At 37.3% G+C, this 19,407-nt stretch overlaps 1 protein-coding gene across 1 annotated transcript in view; it reads left to right on the forward strand.

The window, feature by feature from the left end:
- PLA2G4A (phospholipase A2 group IVA) overlaps positions 1-19,407 on the forward strand; it is a 165,248-nt gene that overhangs the window by 122,113 nt on the left and 23,728 nt on the right. Inside the window, exons 9-14 of the mRNA XM_036753292.1 lie at positions 833-1,055; positions 2,818-2,932; positions 8,836-8,973; positions 9,078-9,170; positions 15,796-15,867; positions 18,620-18,862. Of these exons, the coding sequence (XP_036609187.1) occupies positions 833-1,055; positions 2,818-2,932; positions 8,836-8,973; positions 9,078-9,170; positions 15,796-15,867; positions 18,620-18,862 (884 nt within the window). The remainder of the gene's footprint in view (positions 1-832; positions 1,056-2,817; positions 2,933-8,835; positions 8,974-9,077; positions 9,171-15,795; positions 15,868-18,619; positions 18,863-19,407) is intronic.

Genomic DNA, 19,407 nt, shown 5'->3' on the forward strand with positions numbered 1-19,407 from the left:
ATTTCTCAAATGAAATCTAGCAATCTTAACCCTTCTTCCTAGTCAACTCTGATTTCAGTTCATCTGAAATGTCTGTCCATGACATATATCTTTTTTTAAATTTATTTTAATTGAATAACTCAGTGGGTTTCCCATCCAACTGGCTTTTTGTAATCCACATTTATTAATAATGTGCCAGGCATTGTGCTAAATGCCAGATTTGACTCTCAAGAGAAGAGGAGGCAAATATGTATGTCCTATTTTTCCTTTGGCTGAAATCCTTTTCTCTTCCCTCTCTGGCACTTTGTTTTCTTTGCACTTTATTAAGTTATCAATGGTAAGTGAAATAGTCAACAGTGTGGGGCAGTTCAAAGCATGCTGACTTTGGAGCTAGGGAACCTGGTTTTGGACCCTGGGTCTACCATTTACTTGCTTATGTGATACCGAGTGAGTAACTTTTCCTCTTTTGGTCTCAGTTTTGTTTTCTACAAAATGACAGAGTTGGACTAGATGACCTCTAAGATTCCTTTCAAATCTAAATTAATGATCCTATAACCAATGAACACCCTAGAAGCCTATGACCAAGAGTACCATACTAGGTGATAGGGGAATACAAGTAAAAAGTTAAGAAAAAAGTAGCTTCTTCTTTGGTCGAACTCATTGGTAATTGGGAAGACAAAACATACCTTCCTATGTATTACATAATTATGCATATTGAATCATCTTTCTTTGGGCCAGAGATCTTTTATTAGCTGTTCTTCACTTTATTTTGATATGATGGTATGATTTTCTTTTTGAGACAACTGCCCTGAGGCCTTGATCTTTGTTGACTGTGTTTTCTTTATTCTTATAGGTACATGTCATCTCTATATTCTCATCCTGATTTTCCAGAGAAGGGACCAAAGGAAATTAATGAGGAGCTGATGGTCAGTGTCAGTCACAATCCCCTTTTGCTGCTCACGCCTCAGAAAGTCAAACGCTATATTGAGTCCTTATGGAAGAAGAAAAGCTCGGGACAGCCAGTCACTTTTACTGACATCTTTGGGATGTTAATTGGAGAAACTCTAATTCATAACGTAAGCTACACTAACATTTCCAGTCCCTTTTAAAATAGAAATACAATCTTCCATCAGACTGTATAAAATATGGGTTTTTTTGTTAAGTCTCACAATGATAGATAACTGGAGTATTATTGCTTAGTTAAGTGATGAAAACTTTTATGAAATCTAAATGATTAAGTAAATGTCTGGGGCTAAGGTCCTTAATTGAATGTGCCAGTCTTTTACCTCTTGATTAATGGAGTAGATACCTAATTGAAAGGCTTTCTGTGTTTTGGTGTGTGCATGTTTTTAAACATGTTTTTAACTCTTTGTTCTATAACAGGGAATTTGGATCATTCTGGCCATGTTAGTAGTTAGGTGTGATATAGAGTATTCTCTATGTTAAGGGCATTTTCTTATGACTTTCTTTCATCTTCCTCTTCCATTTTATGGAGAAATAGATAGACTATTTAAAAAGTAATGTGAAAAAGTATGATGGTAGGAAATTTCCTTAGAATCATCAGTATTAATGATAATAATAATAGTGACCATAATATTTGACATTGATATATAGTGCTTGGAGGTTTGTGAAGGTCTGCAATACTTATCTCACTTGATACTCACAATATTCCTGGGGGGTAGGTACTGCAATTATTACTACCCCCATTTTACAGATGGGAAAACTGAGACACGACTTAAATGACTTGCTTATGTCCATGAAGCTAGCGTCTAAGAGAGGATTCAAATCCACTTCTCTCCCGACTCCAAGTCCACCACTCTTCGCACTTGCCTTTAGGAATGATTGTGTGAAAAACCATTTTAATACTCCCATCACCAGAAGATCTGATTTCATTGCTGTGGGCATTTCCTCCAAATACTCTTATGCTCAAAATGATTACCTCACTTCTGCAGAGAAAATCATGGACAGTGATGTAGTGAACTTGGAGTGCTCACTGGAAGAGAACAAACTTATTTGTGTAATGTTAGACTAACTTGGCCATGAGGCTTCGTTTCAGTGTAGTCAGCAATCAGTGGTTTGATCTGTAGAAAGCTGATCTTTTCTACCTGACTTTGTGTTTTGGAAAATGCTTCCCTGACAGCTTAGCTACTTTTCCCTCTCACTTTGTCCAGCCTCAATACATAGAGGATTTTTTGAAGAGGGAGAAGGTAGAAGCCAACACACACACACACACACACACACACACATTACAGGAAGGATCCAGGATTGCCAGGGGATGTTGCCCTCAATCCCAGGGAATGGAGCACGCCCACCTGACTGATGACCACAGCTCAACATTCCATCTGAAGATAAAACAGAGGAGATGAAGAAGGATCCTTCAGTGCCAAGGTGTCCTGAGGGAAAGTTCCTTCCTGACCCCACAATTGGCAATTCAATTGAAGACGTAATTTCCTAGACTGTTTTTAGAATGCAGATCATTACTTCATACAGTCTGCCTTTCATTTTGTTTACATAGATTTCTAAAAGCAACCAACATACTCTTTATTATGAAGGTCCAAAACAATGTAGAAACATCCTGTTAAAGAGGTAGCATGGGTTAGTGAATAGACTGTAGAACTTGGAGTCAGGGAAACCTAGGTTCAAATCCCATCTCACACATTTATATTGACTCTAATTTTGAGCAAGTCACTAACTTCCCTAAATCTCTTTCCCCTTCTGTAAAATGGGATGGAAAAATCAAATGAGATATGCAAAAACATTTTGCAGAGCTTAAAGTGCTGTATAAATAACAACTATTTTATTTAACCTACCTTTGTCTCTTATTTTTTCTTTGAACAGAGGATGAGCTGTACTCTAAGTAGTTTGAAAGAAAAAGTCAATAAGGCACAGTGTCCTTTGCCCCTCTTTACCTGTCTCCATGTGAAACCTGATGTTTCAGAGTTGATGTTTGCAGGTACCACTTTATTCTTTCCACATTTTCTTGTATTTTATTAATGTGTCTGAAGTTATTATTTTTGTGTGTGACAGAGTTTGGGAAACCTGTTGGGGAGTGAGAAATAGGAGCAATTATGCCAGACATTTAACAGATCAAGTTTTATAAGGCCTTTTAGTGAAGGTACATGCTCAAAACCACCAGCATAGTCTCTGTGGCTGAGTTCTATGGATGTTAATATCACCATTTTGCAATGTAAGAAACTAAGACTCTAAGAGGTTAAATGACTTATCCATGGTTACTCTACTAGTGAACACAAAAGGCAGGATTTGAATCCAAGCTCAAAACTCTTTCCACACAACCTAGCTATGCAAATATAAGACGGAAAATGGTTGGATGTATATAGAGAAAGAAAAAAAGAGCCGTAGTTTTTGTGAATGACAAAAACAATGTCAGTGATGGCTTGTTACCTTGTGTAGTCCATGAAACGAACTATTTCCGCTGAGATCAATACAATCATACTTCTAGTCACTCAGGTTTGCAACCTCAGAGTCTTAACTTTTGCCTCTCCCTCATCCCACATATTCATTCAGTCATCAGTCATTGTTGATCCTGTGCATCTCTAACATATACCTCCCTAGTAATCATTCGTATGACCACTACTGTAGCTCAGATTTCCAGCACCTCTACCATGGGCTATTAGAATTGCCTCCACATATACCTTTCCCACTTACTGATTGTCTTTCTGATCTGTCATCCATACAATTACCAGTCATTATATGGTACCGGGCTGACTGTGTCTCCCCCCATTCCAAAGTTTTAACTGACTCCCTCTTGTCTCTAGAACAAAATGCAGATGCCTATCATTCAAAGCCTTCTACAGTCAGGCTGTACCCACTTTACATTTCAAATACTCACAGAGTTGTATTAAGGAGCCAGTGAGATAATGTATGTCTGGGACTTTGCAATCTTGAAGTGAAACAGCTAGGTAGCACAATGGATAAAGACCTTAAATTGAAATTTGGCAGACCCAAGTTCAAATTCTGTTTCAGACACTTACTAGCTGTGTGCTAGGCCAAATAATGGAATCTATTTCAGCCTTATTTTCTTCCTCTGTAAATAACTCTTACATAATAGAGTTATTGTGAAGATCAAATGAGAGGACATATGTAAAGTATTTTGCAAAGTCAAAGGCAAATTCTTAAGGCACTGTATAAAATGCTTGCTATTATTTAATTTATATCGCCATTTGGAGAGGCCCTATGGCACAGGAAAGAGATCTGGCCTTGAAGGCACAAAGAACAGGGTTCAGATCCCATCTCTGTCCCTTACCGACTGCAACTGTGGTCAACTAACCTTTCAGTGCTCTAGGCAAATCGATGAGACTTTAATTACAGAGAAGATTCTGACCTGTATTGGCCAAAAGTTCTTTTGTAGGAGCTTGTGAAACCATAAATCCAGTCCTTATCACACCCTTCTCTAAATCATCTTACTTACTATGCATTCTATAATTGAGTAAAACTGGCCTTTTTGATATCCACCATATATCTCATTTTATCTCCCAACTCTAGGCTTTTGCCCAGGTCATCTCCCATACTTGCAATGTTCTTTCTCCTCACCTCTGCCTTTGGAATCCTTAGCTCCCTTCAAGGTTCTGTTCAACAGTCGCCTCCCTTAGAAGATCTTTCCTGGTTTCCCCAATTGTTAGTTCTTGCCCTAACTCTGAAATACTTCATATTTACATTGCATATTGTTTTTGTTTAATTGTATCTATATATTTCTGTCCTCCTACCCTGCCAGTAGAATCCAGGTTCTTTAAGGTCAGGGCGTATTTTAATTTTTTCTCTCATTCCTTGCTTAGCACATTGTCTTTGCACATAGGTAGGTGCTAAATAAGGGCTTGTTTGTTTATTGCAACTAATTAAGCTGATACCTGAAAAGTATTGTAACTGTCAAGAAGCTGAGATGCGTGTCTCTCATGATACTCAACCTTGGGTTAGGCCTTTTTAGAGTTCTGTAACTAGTTCTGACCCTGATATTTAGAGAGGACCTCAGGAGAACATAAGGAATAAAGGGAAGGGCTGGGAATCCCAGTGCTGCTGCTAAGCAGGTGTTTGTCATCACTTAATCACCCTGTGCCTCAGTTTCCTCATTGCTAAAATGAAGTGGTTGAGATAAATGACCTCAAAGTTCCCCTCTGATTCTGAAATATGGTGATATGAAGATATCAGCATGAAATCTTAAGTTTAGACATGAGTTTGAATTTCCTAACAGTGAAGTTTATTGAACCATATAGTTTTTCAGAATAGGAACTTTTAAAAATCTTTCTGGCATGGTTTCCTAGTGGTTTTACTTGGAGGTAAAATGACGGACTTCTTTAGAATGTTTCCCATGGAACCCTTCTGCCCTATGCTATAATTCTGGGAAATGACAAACTAATGAGATTTCAGTTATAGTCAGTAACATAAAACATAACAGATTGGAGAAACAATAAAATATATACCTTCATTCATTCAGCAATTTATTAAACACTTCCTCTGGACCAAGCATTGCATGAGGCACTGTGAAAAGACAGAGTGAAAACTTGGTCCTTGTTCTCATGGAACTTACACATCTACTATAAAGAGTAATAATTTTATATAAAATATCTGTATACAACTTAAATTATTTCATCTCTTAGGAATTATTTCACTATGTTAGAAGCATACTAGAGACCTCCTATTTTTCTCATTTTGATTCTTTAAATATAACACCTGAAGGACTTGTCTTGGCTTGTGGTGTCTGAACAGAATATATCCACTTTCTTGCTCATTAAATTACTGAAGTAGAAGCAATCCCGTCATGTTGATTCTTGTTGGCCACCTTCACTGTATCCGATAACATTCCTCTGGGGTGCAGGGGCAGGTTCCTAGCCTGCTAAGCTGACAACCCTTTTATGCCCAGGGCTTAGGCTGTTCACTTCTATTCTTAGTATAACTGACCTTGGTGACTGGCACCAGTTACACCCTGTGCTGAAATAATCATTACTAATGAAACACACTTAAATAGACGTTTCAGGAATGCTTTCACTGAATCTTTTTTTATGTAACTGTTACTTTTAAGAGACATAATTTCACTCATGAAATAAAAGTCCTCTGGTGCCATCTTTTGGAAAGAATTGGGGTAAGATGAAATGGGGAAATAGAGGTGTGATTTGGTTCATTCATTTGTTAATTCTTTTAAAAAGCATTTATTGAGTGCCCAAGACGTGACTGGCACTGGGCTTGGTCCCTATGGGTGTGAAAAATAAATATAAGTTATGGTCCCTCCTCTCTAGGAGCTTACAGTCTTGTTTGGGAAATAAAATATAAAAAAAAACTAAAGCAGATAAATACCAAAGTGATATAAATAACATTAGCTGAATTTTTGTTATTGTTCAGTCATTTCAGTCATGTCCCACTCTTCCTGTCCCCATTTAGAGTTTTCTTGGCAAAGAGCCTGGAGTGGTTTGCCATTTCCTTCTCCAGCTCATTTTAGAGATAAGGAAACTGAGGCAAACAGGATAAAGTGACTTGCCCAGTATCACCCAGCTAGTAACAGTCTGAGGTCAGATTTGAACTCAAGTCTTTCTGACTCCAGGCCTGGAGCTCTCTCTACTGAGCCACCTAGCTATTCCTGTTATTTGAATAGATAGGATTTTTGGAAATTTCTGAGGAGAGGAATGATTTGATGAAAATGGTATTTTAGAGTCCCATAAAATTTCCTTTCTCAAAGTTTAAAATGTCTATTTGAGAATGTTTGAAAATGAGTAGGCACCAAGGCAATTCATAACCCAGAAACTTCCTGTCTTTGTATGAAATAAGTGGGAAAAATGTTCACCGTCCCTCTAAGGCTCTTCAAAATCTTAAAGATGTACAAATGTCACCCTATTAAAATAGTCATTTTGGATCTTGTGTTTTTAACAAATACCATTGACCATTTGTAAGAGATAGCTTGTGTTAGAGCAATCAGTTAACTGTTCTGGTTACTCACCCATTAGAAGGGCAAGGTCTGTCAGAAGTATCCATACAAGTGGCAAATCAATACATATATGAGGAGCAATTTCCACATTCATTCATTCATCCAAAAATATTTAAGTGGCCTCTGTGTATAGAACACCCTTCCAAGTGTTGCAACAATTTGGCTAGCAGCTGTTGTGAGGGTGAAAGAACAACACAAGCCAAACAAGAACACTGCCAGCACAGGTTCTTTTGATCTGCTTTACTAAGGAAAGCGATGTTAAGGGGTTAACAATCTTCCTTTAATCCAACATATCCATATATCATTCACTTAGTTCAGGGGAAAAAGCCAGCACTCTGAACTTCAGAGCAAATACAAACAAATTACAAACATCAGACCTTGTCTGATTCATATCTCAATGCATAGTTACCAGGGTTTAACAAAGTCCAAACATCCGGGTTTACAAGCTGGAGGGCTTTTAACTACAGCTGCCCAGAGTCTCCACATCAGCACTCCTCCAAGGGTGAGAGCCCCCTACAAATAGCTCTGTTCTTGCTTTTTATACACTCTTTAGCTGTCATCAAATGTCATCTGAGTGACCAGAACTTAGGCTCCTACTATAGACTCTGGTCTTAGCAATTCCCCTTAGAACCCTGAGGGCTTCACGCCCACATAGGCTTAGTACATAGTAGATAGGGATTTGGGCCTGGGGCTTTGCACCTAGTAAGGCTCAAAGACACTTAATTAATCTATCATTCTAAAACAGTAAAAAAGTCCTAATTTAATTGATATTATACCAAGGAGTAAATAGGTATAAAGTCGAAAGGAGACATGTCCCTTTTCCTCCTGGACTTAAGGGGATAAAACACTCACTACAGTCAGAGCCCCTGTACTAAATCGAATGCCAAGTAAAGGAAGTCTCTTGGGAGGTTGGATGGAAATGTAGTAGATAATTTATGAGTGGATATGAAAAAGAGTCACACAGGACAAACAGGCATGGATAAGCTGTGATCTGTATTGGTGGAGGTAGTACCCAAATTGATGAAATCAGTAGGTCCATTGGAATAATGGATTGCATTATTATTATTATTGATATTTATTACCTAATCCATATTCTGATGGTTATTATCTATCGACTCCTGATCAAGTCAAATTAGCAAGCATTTTATGAGTGCCTATTATGCCAGTGGATGGAGCACTAGCCTGTAGTCAGGAAGACCTGAGTTTAAATCTGGCCTCATACTGCCGTGTGACCCTGGCCAAGTCACTTAATCTCTGATGGCCTTAATCCAGTGGAGAAGGAAATGGCAAATCCTCCTTTATCTTGGGCTCTCTTCTCTTTTATTTCTATATTCCTTCTCATTGTGATCTCACCAGCTTCCAGGGATTTAGCTGTGTCTATACAGAAGACTCCCAGATGTATACTAATCCATGGAGTTTTCTTGGAAAAGATAATGGATTGTATCCATAATCTCTCCTGAGTTCTAGACTCACATGAGAAAATATTGAGACTAACTGAGACTACTGGACATTTGAAAAATCGGGTGCCCCATAAACGTCTCAAAACTGACATGTCCAAAACAGAACTTACTATCTTTCCCCACCCCAACTCTACCCCTTTTTACTATTGAGGACACCACCATCCCTCCAGTCAACCAGTAACATAACTTTGCTCTCATCCTGGACTCTTCAGACTTTACAGATGAGGAAACTGAGGCCCAAAGAGGTTAAGTTGCCCAAGATCGCAGAAGTAATTTCAAGTCCAGGATGTAAACCTAGGCTTCCTGGCTTGAAATCCAGAACTACTTACCCTATATCTCATTGCCTTTACTCAGATTTTTAGACTGTGGAGGGAGTCTTGGAAAAAGACCAACTATAAAATGACAGACGTGATCTGTGCGTACCTTTGTTTAGAAACTATTAACTAATTTTTTTGTTACTTTCAGATTGGGTGGAATTCAGTCCATATGAGATTGGGATGGCTAAATATGGTACATTTATGGCTCCTGACTTGTTTGGAAGCAAATTTTTTATGGGCACAGTTGTAAAAAAATATGAAGAAAACCCCCTACACTTCTTAATGGGTATGTGATCAAGGCCTGGTAATTCAGGATTATTTGGTTCTTTTAGATTTGGCTTTATCTCAGTTAACTTTTATTTTCTCTGTCTCTCTGTCTCTCTTTTTTAGGTGTTTGGGGTAGTGCATTTTCTATACTGTTCAATAGAGTCCTGGGAGTTTCTGGTTCCCAAAATAAAGGATCAACCATGGAAGAAGAATTAGGTAATTTGAAAAGAAAGAAAATACATATATCTATATGTAAATTTTATTAAGATAAATTTCATAAATTGAAACTCAAATTTTAATTTTTTTTTAAAGTTCCTAAGATTATAAATCAATATGGGATCTCAGAGGCCTAGATGAGGCAAGCGAGGCCCAGGAAGCTTATGTGATTATCAAGATTCACCAAGGCAGTAAAGCATCAGATTTAGAATTTAAACTCAGGTCCTTTGAATTCAAATCCAGTACTCTTTCTACTCTACTATAAAACTATCTCTAAGTTCTCAATGATTAGGTAGAATCAGTACAAATCTTCATTTAAACATTCAGATTGGTTTGACTTAATGAAATCTCTTACATAAAATAATGTGAAAACTCATAAAACAATAATTAATGAGGCAGTGAATAAACTTCAGGTTGTTTTTTTTTTTTTGAATCTTACTGAGGTTTCTTAGTTAGGTGGTATAGTGACTAGGATGTAGCACTTTGGGTCAGAAAGACCTGAGTTCAAATCCAGCTTCAGACACTTATAAGCTATGTGACTCTGGGTAAATTACTTAACTTCTCTCAGTCTATTCTGTCATCTGTAAAATGGAAAATAGCCCTACTTTACAGGTTTGTTGTGAGAATGAAATGAGTTAACATAAGTATGTTAGCTATTTTTCTGTATATTTCTTCATATATTAAAGTCCTTTTCAAGTTCTACATCTTTTTCTTTATTTCTTATTTTTTTTGTTGTCATATGAAACACATTTAGATGTCCTTATATACCTATGATCTTCTCAGAAGGCCCTATACTTATTTTAGGTGTCTGTAGCTGTCCCACCATGATAAATTGGAAACACCTTTGGCTGTGTACTTTAGGGAGTCAGAGGGCCTGCTGGGGTTCAAATCTCACCTCTGACGTTCTCTCCCTAGAGGACTTTGGGCAAGTCGCTTAATTCTCTGTACTTTACTATCCTTATCTCTAAAATAACAGGTCTTTGAGGTCCCTTCAAAATCCATGGCTATGGTCCCATGAATTCAATTCCAATTCAACAAACCTTTATTAATACTTGCTATGTTTAAGGCACTGAGGAAATGAAGAGAAACACAAAATATTCTTTCCCCCTGTCAGCTTCCATTCCACTTAGACTTTTTATCAAATAGCCATAGGCAGGGGTGGGGAACCTATGGCCTTGAGGCCACATGTAGCCCTCTAGGTCCTCAAGTCAAAGGACAACACCTGAGGACCTAAAGGGTCATACGTAACCTCAAGGCCACAGGTTCCCACCCCTGGCCATAGGCTTTTTCATTTTTGTTGTAGTTATTTTTTAAAACATTATAATATTGAGAACAGATTGATAGCTAAATTTCAAATCACAATAGCGATGTTTCTTGACTTTATGTTATGTTTATCCCTAAAGCACTTATCTTTCCAAACCCCATGAGCTGAGTTTTGTGCCTAATGTCTTTAGTTACCAGTTTCTTCCACAGAGAATAACCTAAGTAAATATGAGTTATTGTGAGTCACATCTATAGAATGGTTTCCTTATGGATGAGAAATTAAGACAGGATAAAGAATAGTCTTTCACAATGTGACTATTATGGAAGTGTTTTGCATAATGATACATGTATAACCATGCTTGCCTTCTCAAGGAGGGAAGGAAGAAGGAGAGAATTTGGAACTTCTAAAAGTTCTAAGAAGTTCTAAAAACAAATGTTAAAAATTGTTTTTACATGCACCTGGAAAATAAGATACAAGGGCAATGGGGTATAGAAATCTATCTGGTCCTACAAGAAAGTAAGGGGGAAGGTGATAATGGGGGAGAGTGGGGTGATAGAAGAGAGGGCAGACTGGGGAAAGAGACAATCAGAATACATGGGGTGGGTGGAAGGGTAGAGATAGGGAGAAAATTTGTATTGCAAAACCTTGTGTAAATGAACGTTGAAAACTAAAAATAAATCTTTGAAAAAGACAGGATAATTAGGCTACTCTAAATAGGTAAATTTTTACAAATAAACTTCAAGAATTTCTATTCTTAAGTCTTTGTGACTCCAGTTTTCATTGCTGAAAATGTAGAATATATGTATGATATTTAGAATTTTACCCCATCACCATCTTTATTTTGACTGTTAACTAATTTTGCTTTTACCACAAAAGCAAGATGGCTTGACTGGCCATAAAAATGTTTGGAAAGCTGAATTTGGATTAGTTGTCAAATCAGTAATGGAGCGTTGGTATAGCAGCAGAAAAGTGAATGAGGACTATGACCTAACAGCAGAGTCCTTGCAGAATGCTCATAAAGCCCAAATCTCAGTCCAAGAAACAGACACAGAGGAGAATGGAGAAAAAAAAATTCTAAAATTAATTATTTATTTTACCCCCAAATGAAAGAAATTAAGGAAAACTTATTATTGCCACCATAATTAGCTGGCTTCATGATCATTCTGAAAAGAGTTATCATAACAGCATTACTTAGGACACCTGGTGAATTTCCTTATAGCCCCCTTTATGAATAAAAAATTAATTTTTATTAACAAATCTTTTGAATTATCCTTTTAGTTATATAAATTTCTAAAATCCTTAACATTCTCTCTAGGGATAAGATTATCATTTGTGGCCATAGGAAATTCTCATTTCATAAGATTAAAGTTATTTTATAACTTTGTAAACTTTGAAGATGAAAAGCTAAAGCTGAATACTAAAATGATGTTTTATCATTAGCATTTATACTATGAAGGCCACCTACCATGAATTTGTTTACTTATAAAGACTCAGAGTGAGATTGAGACAGAGCAAGTCAAATACCAGTGAATAGAGGAGACTTTGATTTTTTTCCCTCAGCACCTGTTGGGTGAGGGCGGAACCAATAAGAGAATTGTTCTTCAGTCATTTTAGTCATGTTCAACTTTTCCTAATCCTATCTGGGGTTTTCTTGGCAAAAATACTGGAATGGTTTACCATTTACTTCTTCAGTTCATTTTACAGATGGAGAAACTGAGGCAAACAAGGTTAAGTGACTTGCCCAGGGTAACATACCTAGGAAAAATCTGAGGCTGGATTTGAACTCAGAAAGATGAGTCTTCTTGACATTAGGCCTGGCACTCTATTCCCTGAGACATTTAGGAAGACTTTCTGAGTTCAAATTTGACCTCAGAGACTTACTAGCTATGTGACTCTGGATCAGTCACTTAATCCTGTTTGCTTCAGTTTCCTCACCTGTAAAATGAGCTGAAGAAGGATATTGCACACCACTCCAGTATCTTTGCCAAGAAAATACCAAATAGAGTCATGAAAAGTTTTTCATGACTGAAAAATGGCTGAACAACAACTTGTACCATGCTCTCTTCTATATGGATGACTGAAGTGATAAGCATCTAAGCTAGATGCACTGATATCACACATTGGTCTTAGGATGGTAGTTTGAAAATTGAGTAATCTCTCAAATGAAACTGGGAGACATAAGAAACACTGATAAATTGATTATAACCAAATTGTTAAAATAGAAGTTATATCTGATTCCTTATTTCTACTTGGCACAGTTTTATAAAATCATATCATTTTTTTCAGTCAGTGTACTAATAGGGAAAGAGAATGCCATCTTTACCATTTTATGTGAAAAGAAATGTTTCTTCTCAAACCTGATAAATTCTGAATTTATTTTTCTGTGGATCAGGAAAGGGATGGAGCTTAAATATGTTGAAAAGTGCTTGGGACAATGGTATATGACCAAGAAAGCAAGACTTTGATTAATTAATTTATTTTTAGTTTTCAACATTCACTTCCACAAGATTTTGAGTTCCAGATTTTCTCAGCATTTCTCCCATCCCTCCACCCCAAGACAGGGTGCATTCTGATTAACCCTTCCCCCAGACTGCCCTCACTTCTGTCACCCCCTCCCCTTCTCTTATCCATTCTATTTTCCTGCAGGGCCAGATAGATTTCTATACCCCATTGCCTATATATCTTATTTCCCAGTTGCATGTAAAAACAATTTTTAACATTAATTTTTAAAACTCTGAGTTCCACGTTCTCTCTCTTCCTCCCTCCCCACCCACCCTCATTGAGAAGGCAAGCAATTTCATATAGGTTGTACATGTGTAGTCAAAGCAAAACACTTCCATAACAGTCATGTTGTGAAAGACTAACTATATTTCCTTTCATCCTATCCCGCCCTCCATTTATTCTATTTCCTTTGACCCTGTCCCTCCTCAAAAGTGTTTGGAAAGCAAGACTTTTATAATAAAATAGATAGAATAATTCTCTTATTATGAGATACCCATCCTGGTTTGCGGCTAGAGATTTGGCAGCTCTATGTAATCTTTCTGAAAATCTGTGGGTAAGACTTGCAGGAAATCATTCAGGTTTAGGGCCTCTAGGTGGGCTGATCTGGTAAACCAGATGAGATGAGGGGGTTGCCCAAAATTAAAATGAAGAGGTCACTGAGAGTTGATTTTAGAGCAATAGTTTAGATTTTACTCATTATCATTTCAGAAGGCCCTAAGTATTTTTAGTTTTTGTTTTTTTCCCCCAAGGGCTTCTTAAGATAACAATCCATATAAACTTTTTTGTACTAATGCTTGGGTAACTTCAACTTACTGCTTCTTTAATAGAAAACAGACCTGAAACAAATTGTTGCATTTGAAAGAGTGTTAGTCTACAGTCAGAAGACTGGGATTAAATCATGGCTTGATTATTTAATACTCAGATAATCTTGGGAAATTTATACTATATCTTTGGATCCCAGTTTCTTTAGCTGTAAAATGAGAGTGTTAGACTAATTGACTTTAAAGATGCATTCCAACTCTAAATCTAAGTCTGTGAATATGAACTGCCAAAAGTTTTAACCTTCGACAAACCCTGGTTAAACATAGGAGTTTTAGGCACAGATATCTACCAGAAAGACATTGAAAATAGCCTCATACAGCGAAGATAATATTCAGGGAAGCAGCCTTTTAAATCAAAGTGTGGAATGTGAAAAAAAGTAATTAATATAACAAGAGGGAGAAGCAGCATGGCATGGTGACTATGGACTTGAAGCTATAAAGACCTGAGTTCAAGTTCTGATTCTGACAAATATTGTCTCTGTTACCCTGGACATGTCACTTAAGTTCTCACAGGTCTCAGCAACTCTCCAAAGCTGTAATATCTGAAACAAGGTGGTGACCTGTATGGGTAAATATAGTTACCTTATCTGGATGTTCCTTATATGTATAAAAATCAAAGGTGAAGTTCCTCCTATCCCTATTGAGAGGCTAAGAATGAGAAAACAACCAGAAAATGTCCTTCTAAGCATGTAAATATGGCTACATGAGAAGAAAGTATAATCATTTTTTTTCTCCTTGAATCATTGTAATTAGATATCAGTAATCATATAATTTGTCCATTTTCCATATTTAGCTGTAGTGACAGTACAGTGATTTTTGTTTATGAGGATCAGTTCACAACTGAAAATAGAAGATTTAAGTCTATGCGGCCCCTGTCTGTAAATGTAAGATAATCCTTGAATGCATCTGAGTTCCTTGGTTTTGGCTCCTTAACTAACTACCTAGGAATCCTGGCAACTCTCTGTAGGGTATATTCATTGACTTAGTGGTTGCTTAGGGCTATGTGCTCTCATGCCTGGTGCCTACTCGGAAATGACCAAATATAAACAAAGAGGCCTGTGGGAAGTAGAAACAGTGCCTATTAGAACATCCTTGGGTTCAAATGCTGAAAATTCCATCCATGCTATTACATTTAAACACACGCATACTCACACACAGACACACAAACCAGCATTCTATTGCATTAATTTGAGGGTAGGAGACGTGGGTGGGTTCAGACCTGAGATTTCAGTGAGCGTCCCCCTACTTGACTCTGTACATGGAGTCAGTATAGGTCAAAGAAAGTTTTTGAATTCACTTCATAACTATAAAGCTGACCCTCTATACTCTATGGCTCTCTTGACTAAAAGTGATTACAAGGAAAATAATTTCAAAGTCAGGGTCAGAGAAATCTGGAAGTTTTCCACAACATTGAAGGTAGATAAGAACATTCTCACATTTCATTTTGGAGGGACTTTCCATTAGAAAGACCTCGGGGCTTGGCATTTTGTCTTTTGCTTTCTTGTAACCTTTATTCCAAGCCTTTTACAGATTGATAGGATCTGTCTTAGCCTAAATATTCTGGCATAGCTAGAGCTCTATTTGCTTACTCTATTTGGATGGAATTGAAAGCTTTTGCCTTGTATGGGTGCATTTCATGGTGGTACAAGTTATTCCAGAAAATAAAATTATAACCCAAATCAGTACTTTTTTACCTTCTTAAGAAAAATGATATGTAAGTCCTTTTAGATTTTTCCTTTACTTCTCATATATTCACCTTAAATTAGCTTATCTTCTTTTGAATTACCAAAGCAAGGTAGATCAGCAAAAAATAAAAGGAAAATGAATTATTTTTTGGAATAGAGAGAACTTCTTGGAAAAAGGACATGATTATTATCACAATTTTAAAAGAAGAATATAATGTTTAAACAGATTCACTTGTGCTGAGATTTTTTTCCCTTAATGCTAGAGAGATAATTAAAAAATGTATTAAACTGGTAGATTAATATTGGGAACCTATAGCATCTCAAGTCATAATTATTTTGTTTGCTTTCCACAGAAAATATCACAGCAAAACATATCGTGAGCAATGATAGTTCAGACAGTGATGATGAATCACAGGAGCCCAAAGGTAAGACATGTTTCTCTATAAAGATTCAACAGTAATGGGGATGGCTTATTCTTGCCTTTATTCTGTAACTGTCTTTCCCCTGTCCCACCCATTTGGGCCTCCATTGGTTATAAATAAACAGAACATTGAAGTAATGGAAGTGGGCCATTCCAAAAATTTCCAAAAAGTGGACATAAAATGGCAGATGCTTCAATTGTAACAAAATGTGCGTCAAAGAAATACTATACAGGTGTGGTTATATAAAAGTTGAAAGAATATTGAGCCCCAAAGAAAGGCTAAAATTGAAGATCACTTGAAATCTTATTGCTAACACCTAAAAGGTTCCCCTGCTTTTTTTTCCTTCGGGATTTACAGTTTCTTAATAGAGTTGGGCCATAACACCATGCATTCCCAGTAGGTATTGAAACCCAGGTTTCATTAAGAAAGTCATGTTGTCTGGGCCTGGGGAGGCAATAATCCTGCTGTATTCTGCCCTGATCAGACAACATCTAAAGTATTATGTGCAGTCATGAGCACTAAATTATGTGAAGGCAATGGATAAATGGGAGAACATGAAACAGAGAGCACCTAGAACAGTAAAGGGCCTTGAGATCATATGAAGGGAGCAAAAACTGAAAGGATTTGCTTGGCCCAGAGTAGAGATGTTTTATGAAGGGCATGATAGTAGTCTAAGTTTTACAGAATGTATCCTTTTATTAAGGGGATTTGCTCTGTGAAGTTTGGATTCACTCAAAGGGCCACACTTGAGGACCTAGACAGCCACATGTGACCTTGAGGCCACAGGTTTAGACTTTGGAAGAATCTGTGTTTTTCTTATTTACTTATATATTTTTAAAATATTTACTTATATATTACATACTCATGTATAAAATGCTGTGTCATCAGGTAGAAATTTTAAAAATGTTTTTGAATAAGAGCCAAAATACCAGACTTCAAGAACTATCTTCCCCCTGCTTAGCCTTACTATTGGTATGATCTTGGACAAATCACTCGGTCTCCCTTAGCTTCAAATGCTTCATCTTAAATATGAGTAACATTATCACCTATGCTTTGCTTGTGGGATTGTTACAAGAATCAAATGAAATTCATCATTGTGAAATTTCTATGAAACTAGCTCATATGAGGACAAGTTCAAAACTGAAAATAGAAGAAAAAACACTTTACAATCTAAGATTATTTACAGTGATGATGAAAATAAATAATGATTTGTCTTCTGACTAATAGGTTTCTCCCTTCAGTGTTGTGTATATCAAAGGTAATGGGATAGACCATGAGCAGTGGTGATGATTAAACAAATAGGACCTAACCCTTGAGGAAAATTACTGTGGGTTATATTCCATATCGTGTCTAGCCTAAGGGTGGAATGATGAACTTTTAAGTCTGACCTGGAGAGGTATAAAGTTTTCTTCGTGACATTTAGCATCTCTCAAATCACAGAGGAGCTGTAGGAGTGGAAAATCATGAAAGTTATTTCCATTAAAATTTCATCTTCAGCTATGATTGCATTTCTCCCGCCTGCCCTCCCCCCAAAATTTCCTTTTCTCAGTCACCTATTCTTTGTGAATATGAAATATATATCTCTATACCACAATTAGGAATTCAGGCACCTTGGGCAAATTCAATGAGGGGCAGGGGTAGCACAGAGGTTAGTAGATTATTGAGAGGAATTGGGCTGGCATGTGTAGGCAAAGGAAAGGATAGGAAAGAAGGTGGGACTCTTGTGGCATCGTGTACTGTAAAATGAAGCTGACTATAAGGTACAAAGGATGATGACTCAGAGAAACACTATAGGGAGGAAGTCTCCCCCCAGGTTTTGGTTCTTTGAGAAAAAGCCCCAGTTGTGGTTTTGAACTGGAAAATAAACCAGGACCATTTTTAGGGGGAACTATAAATATTTATTCAATTTATTTATGTAAGTGTAAGGGCAAGCAAAGTGAGACTTTTTAGTTTTTTCTTTTGGAGTGCTTCTCAGCACTAAGGAAATTGAGTGCCTTTGATTGAGTCTTGCCTTTGTAGGAAGGCCCATACCCTTTTGCTAATTAGTTCATGAATGGTGTGAAGCCCTTGAGAGACTTGAGGCCCTTGAGAGGTGTGAAGCCCTTGGGCCCTGAAAAAGGGTATATATACTCAGAGGGTAGTCATTAGGCTAGAACTCTCAGAACTGCAGGAGGAGAGGTTTTGCTTGGGGGCACACTCATTGGAAGAGTGTTGGTGTGGAGACTCTGGGTAGCCACCAAAGAGCTACCCTCAGCTTTGAAAACCCAGATGTTGGTGCTTCTCTCTCTGGTGGCTATGTATGTAACGTCTTAGAAAGATAGCTAGAAGCCTGTCTGCTGATTTGTGTTATTTTGCTCCGTTTATACAATTTCTGCTTGTAATTCCTGTTTGTGTTTTCTTTGAAGTTCAGGGTGCTGGTTTTTTGCCCTGAACTGAGTGAATGATATATGTATGTCTGATTAAAGTGAGATTGTAAACATCTTAAAGTTGCTTTCCTTAGAAAAGCAGATCAAAGAGCCTGTGCTAGCAGCTCTCCTGTGTGCTGGTGTTAATGGCCTTATGCAGCCACAGTAGCTGCAAGTAACATTGTTGCTACAGTAAGTAAACTCATTTGTTTATACCCCAAATCATAAGAAAACAGAAAATCAGAAATCATAATATTTAATGTTTAACTTTTGAGTTGACTTAACCAAAACTATCACATGCTTTTGTTTTCCGATGTCTTCATCTTGATTGCGCATATTTTTGTATGTAGGCACTGAAAATCCAGATGCCAAAAAGGAGTATCAAAATAATAACGAAGCGAGTTGGGTTCAGAGGATGCTAATGGCCTTGGTGAGTGATTCTACCTTATTCAACACTCGAGAGGGACGTGCTGGGAAAGTACATAACTTCATGCTGGGTTTGAACCTTAATACCTCCTACCCACTCTCTCCTTTGAGAGGCATCTCTACTCAGGAATCTGTGGAGGAAGATGAACTGGATGCTGCTGTGACAGGTGAGCACACAAATCCCTTTGTTAGTGCCAAATATTTTAAATATTACTCTTTACTGTGGACACTAAGGATTTGCTATATAACATATGTTGTAGATAGGAATGGATTTTGGCGGGCCCGGTTATAGAATCAAAGCATCACAAAGTGTAGAGCTGGGAGAAAATGTAAAGTCCTTCTAGGCTAACCCTCTCGGTTGAGGAAACTGAGATGCAGAGAGATTAAGTGACACCCTGTGATCTCACAGCCAGTCAGTGGCAAAGGAACTCATAGGAAAAAAAAATGAACGAAAAACCCAACAAAACTTCTTCAAACTTTGCTCTTAAAATTCTCATCAAACATTCCTTCTTTACCTCATTCCATGTGCATTTTTACTAAAGAAGAGTAAAAGTAGAACTTGGAGGAAGATATGTAAGACCAATGAGTTGAGGCAATAGTCTTTCTTTATTTTGTCCTCTAGTGCAGTCCCTGACATAAGTTAGGTACTTAATGAGCGCTCCCTAAGGAGTGGATTGGCTGATTTCTTGTAGGGAATAGGTCATTTTTCTTG

Source organism: Trichosurus vulpecula, chromosome 4 (genome assembly GCF_011100635.1).
Source record: "Trichosurus vulpecula isolate mTriVul1 chromosome 4, mTriVul1.pri, whole genome shotgun sequence".
Classification (NCBI taxonomy): Eukaryota; Metazoa; Chordata; class Mammalia; order Diprotodontia; family Phalangeridae; genus Trichosurus; species Trichosurus vulpecula.